The 5,512-nt window shown below is 35.4% G+C and overlaps 1 protein-coding gene across 1 annotated transcript in view; it reads right to left on the reverse strand.

Moving 5' to 3' along the window:
- Positions 1-5,512, reverse strand: part of LOC132066035 (DNA topoisomerase 3-alpha) — a 58,515-nt gene that overhangs the window by 30,503 nt on the left and 22,500 nt on the right. Inside the window, exon 12 of the mRNA XM_059459438.1 lies at positions 1,776-1,838. Coding sequence (XP_059315421.1) covers positions 1,776-1,838 — 63 coding nt within the window. The remainder of the gene's footprint in view (positions 1-1,775; positions 1,839-5,512) is intronic.

Consider the following 5,512-nt stretch of genomic DNA (forward strand, 5'->3'; position numbering starts at 1 on the left):
ACTTAAATTTCAGAAGACTGTTGAATGATTGGGAGGTGGAAAGGGTGGCCGACCTGTTAAGCAAAATTGGTGATTTCAGTGGCACCAACAATGAACCAGACACTCTAAGATGGAAGCATAATAGCGATGGGAAATTCTCAGTAAAAAGGGCTTACAAAAGGGAGTGTAATCTACAGAATAGAGAGCAACCAAAGCTTTGGAGAAACTTATGGAAGTGCCCAGTTCCAAACAAGGTGAAATGCTTCACATGGTTGGTGGCAAGGAGGGCTTGTTTAACACATGAAGTTCTAAAGAGAAAAGGTGCCATCATAGTTTCCAGATGTTTCTTGTGCAAGGAAACAGATGAAACCAACAAGCATCTATTTCTACATGGCAAATTCACTGCACAACTGTGGTCCTTATTTCTCAACATAACAGAGACACAATGGACTATGCCTGAACACACTGCAGATTCACTTAGTTGTTGGATGAAGAGGGGAGGCAGTAAGAGTCAAAAGAAATGGTGGAGGATAATCCCACACTGCATATGGTGGACAGTTTGGAGGGAGGGAATGATAGGTCTTTTGAAAATAGATCCAGTTCCCTTCTGAAAGTCAAATGGAATTGTATAGTATCTTTCTACTTTTGGAGTAAAGAAATAGGATTAGAAGATATAAATCAGTTTGTAGATTTATTAAAATCTCTGTAAGTATTTTTATTTCCTTTTTATGTTCCTGCTGTAACACTTTTGAAGGTCTCCAGCATGTCCTAAATGCTGATAAAAACACAATTACCAGTTTCAAAAATATATATATATATATAGATATATCTATATATCTTAAAAACTTTTTCAACATAAAGGTAAGAAAGTTGTAGTTATTGAAGCTGGTCAATGATAAGTTGGGATTTTTACCGTGTGTATTTTTATAGATTCTAGACTCCTTTAAATGAGAATTAATCTAAAAGTGTGCTGGATTGGTGCATTTTCATGTTGATGAACTTAAAGAAAGCAAAACGGAAGAAAAGCATCAAACACTTGCAAGAATCTGGACATCTGGGAAAAACCTGTTTTTTTTTTTTTTTTTTTTTTTTTGAGATGAAATTAGAGATTTGGGCAAACAAGTGAAGGAATGGAAATCTGGATCTCAACCGTGGCAGCGGTGGCCAAACCGTTACCGTCTCAACAGTTGGAGCCAACGTTTTCATTGACCAAGCACCAGAAGCATTTAAGAAACCATTGCCACAGTTACTTGGGAAAGTAGAACTTAGTTTGGTAATAGGTAATAACAAGGAATTTTGTTAATTACGGGATTAATCTAACATATTTAATAGAACCGGGGATAGGGAGATTCGTACTTGGGCATATATCAATTGCTACTCCCTCCGTTTCAATTTATGTGAGCCTATTTGACCGGGTACAAAGTTTAAGAAAGAAGGGAAGACTTTTGAAAGTTGTGGTTCAAAACAAGTCAGTGATATTTGTGTGGCCATAAATCATTTGAAAAAAGTGAATTTGTCTCCAAATTTATAAAGGGGTCAATCTTTTTGGCACTGACTAAAAAGGAAATAGGTTCACATAAATTTAGACGGAGGGAGTGTTTATAAAACCCCAATTGACTTGGGAAAGTCAAATTGGAAAGTCTTTAAGTATTGGAAAATATTAAGCACACAAGCGTGTGGCCTAGGAATCAATGAAGTGAATTGGGAACCATGAGGTCTGAGGTTCAAATCTCAGTGGAGGCAAAAACACTATGTGATTTCTTTCTATTTGTCCAAGCCTTGGTGGACAGAGTTACCGGTACCTGTCTTTGGTGGGAGGTAACAGGTAACCCGTGGAATCGAGGTGCACGCAAGCTGGCCTGAACATCACGGTTATCAACAAAAAGTATTAAGAAATATTAAGTAGGCACTTGTGATATTGATGCCATAATAGTTCAATCAAATCAATCGTAGTGCCTCGTAATTGTTAGAACTCTTTATTAATGCACTAATAGTGTTTGTTTATATTCCTCATAGAATATTTTAGTTATCTTTAGTCATATTAAATTGTTAATTGAAAACCAAAACCTTAATGGGAAGTTAAATTAGGAAAGTAGATTCACATAAACTAAACACTCACACTTTCACCCTGTTACCTTCTCAAAAAAAAAAAAAAAACACACTCACGCTTACACCAACACTCCTAGTTGGGTTGCTATATTGCGTGACCGTATCATATTCTCAAATAAAGGTATATCGTGGACTTCATCAGTCTACTAAAAGTAAAGATGAGGTCCTAACAAAAAGCAAGAAGACGAAATGAACAATGTGAATTGGGCCATTCGGCAAATCAAAAAATGCGTCCTTTTGCTTACGCAAAAGAAAGCTAAATGGTCCTCCATACTACAAAAACTCTAAAGCTCTAGACTTGGATGGACTTGTAATATACAGAATTAGTCCCATGGTTCAAGCTAAAGCTGCAAGAGTCGATAGATCTTCAAACTGTTGCTGCATCTTAAACCAAAAAAATACTTTAAATAGTTCCTCCCTCAACTAAAAGCAAGATGAAGAGAATTTTTAGTGTCAATAGCATGCACATGATGTAATTGACTTTTGAGTGGTAAGATGGGAATTAAAAGATAACATTGCAAAATTAAAAAAGAAACAGCCAAGCTCCAACAGGTCAACCCATCCCCCCCCCCCCCTTTTCCCAATAGGTGATGCATAATCTTGTATAATTATTTCGTACTGAGGCATACCCTGTTTTGCCAACAAAATCACTAATCATCAAAAAAGAAACTACTGACAGGCCCTTCGCTAACCCCACCACTGCCTCCACTTTCATCTCCACCCCCACCAACCCCCCTCCCCCCCCGAAAACACATCATCTATCTATCCCCCTTGAGCTACCTTCTCTCCAACTTCAGCGACCAACCTCAATCAACTCAAAGCTGAACACTGAGCCGCTGAATCAGATGACTTATTGAAGTCTCCCCTCTTCAAGTCCTGGCAGATTCAACTAGAACCCCACAAACTCTCAGTCAACACTAACTGCTCGAATGTAAGAATATTGATATCAAATTGTTGTAAATCTTACGGAAAATACTTGATCACGAACACTTGTAGGAAACTCTTAATACTTGATCACGAACCTTGTCGGAAAATACTTGATCACGAACCTTGCAAGATATTCTTGAAAGCTTGAGGCATGTCAATTCAGACACTATCCTTAAGGATATTTCACCCGGTATGGGTGTATCCCCCAGGATTCAACAAGCTCTTCTAGTACAAAACTAGGAGCCAGAATCTAACAAAGATTTCACAAAGAAGAAAACCCAACATAATATAATATAGAACGAAGAATTTTTCTTTGTATATATATGTCTTGCTCGTTCTTTTATATCCCCAAAGCAAAATAGTTGGACTATTTATTTATAGGTAGACGAACCACCAAATACACCAAATAATGTTGAAAACGTTCATTCTTAAAGACATAGTAGTAAAGGTCATTCAAGTTATAGTAAAGATCCAAACATTAATCTGATAGCTAACGGCTCCAATTGTTAACAAAATAATGATTAGTCAAAACAATTAAGTAGTATATTAAAAACCAATTAATATGATATTAATAGTATGAATGTAGATATAATTTTGACCATTTCTTTTTGAGATACTCATTTTTTCACAACAATCCCCCACTATCTCAAAAAGAATAATAAGGAATAGAATGAAATAAGAAGTTTTGGAATAGAATAAAATGAGAAGTTTTGCTGGGTCTTCTAATATGAGTATAATCCATCGAATCTGGCGTCGCGTATACAATGAATCAGACCTAAATAAAATAAGATTATACTTACAGAATAATTGGTGAAGTTTAGAACTTCTATGAACTAATAATTCTTTTGTAAGCCCATGGTCTTATTCTATCATATTATACTCGCACAATCTTTGTCATTATCGCGGTTTTGCGCTAAGAGGCCATGTGCGTGTCCTGGTATTCATGAGTGCTCTAGAAATCTGTCACAATTTCATAGGAGTGGCACCACCCCACACTCATATAGGTCCACCCATCAAGTGTATTCTGCATAGCAATACACCACCTATAAAGGATATGGTAATGCATTAAGAGTTCATAACTCAGCCTCACTTTGCCTTGCAGAACTGCACTATATTCACACACCATAGAAAGGGACATAATTTAATAGTGCATACTTGATCAACTAATGACTTGTTATTACCCATATGAACCTAATTCATGCGATCTCCAATCACATAGGTTGGGTTACCATCATTGTTAATCTTCTCAAATGACAAAAGTCCCATTCCCCTCGATGTTTCTTTTAGTCTTGTGAGTCGGCCAAATTCACCTCAGACTTCATACAATTATAAAATTATCTCATCTCACAGCAGCTGCTCTTATCACATTATATTTCAAATAAATGTGTCTATTTTTGCCAATAAGAAAATTATTTTCACTATAGTTAGCTTGGGAACAGGAGCCTTGGAGTAACTAGTAAAGTTGTTGCCATGTGACCAGGAGGCCATGGGTTCAAGCCGTGAAAATAGTCCCTGACAAAAATGTAAGGTGAGGCTGCGTACAATAGACCCTTGTGGTCCGGCCACATAGCGGGAGCTTAGTGCACCGGGCTGCCCTTTTATAGTTAGCTTGGCAACCACAAATATATATACACAAAAGACGTTGGTTTTATTCTAACTGGAATACTCACTAAGAGGTCTTTTAACCACTCAACCTCGTTACCAACCAACTCCAAAAATTCACTATGTTTAGTACCATAATTGTGGTACCTCTCATATATTCTTTTTTCCTTTTCAAAATTGAGTAACATAACATTAGCTAGACAACCCCACAATTTCAAATATTTCTTTTCAATCTAAGAAAATAACGTTTCCACAATTCACAACAAAAAATTTCCAGTTTACTTTTGATGTGTCTCTCTTTATATGTGACACACAAATTTATACACCGATAGAATAAAGAATAAGAATTTCTACTGATATATCCTATATACTCCAAAAGAAAAATAGTTTTAGACAGCATATAGGCAAAGATCCAACAAAATGGATAAGATGTCTTAACAACATATAGAAGAACACAATTTAACTGCTAACATTATGATAGTTTAACAAACCCAATTACTAAAACAATGTAAAGGTCATGCGATGTCATTCAAGATAGTGATCAATTACAATTTAACTGAATTATTATTAAAAGGTTTGTTATGGTTTTCAAAAAGTAACGTTCTAATTCTAAAAGAATAATTATCATCATAATAAAGAGTCATATACAAGATTAAAATAGTAAATTTAGACATGACTTCTTAAGATATCAATTTTTTTTTATTTTTTTTATTTTTGAAACTGGAAAATTGTATTCCTCAGCATTTAGGATATGCTGGAAACCATCAAAAAGATTTAAACTGAAAACAGAAAGAGTAAAAGAAATACTTACATTGATCTTAATAAATCTACAAACTGATCTATATCTTCTAATCCTATTTCTTTACACCAAAAGTAGAAAGATACTATATAATTC

This window comes from Lycium ferocissimum, chromosome 8 (genome assembly GCF_029784015.1).
Source record: "Lycium ferocissimum isolate CSIRO_LF1 chromosome 8, AGI_CSIRO_Lferr_CH_V1, whole genome shotgun sequence".
In the NCBI taxonomy this organism is placed as follows: domain Eukaryota; kingdom Viridiplantae; phylum Streptophyta; class Magnoliopsida; order Solanales; family Solanaceae; genus Lycium; species Lycium ferocissimum.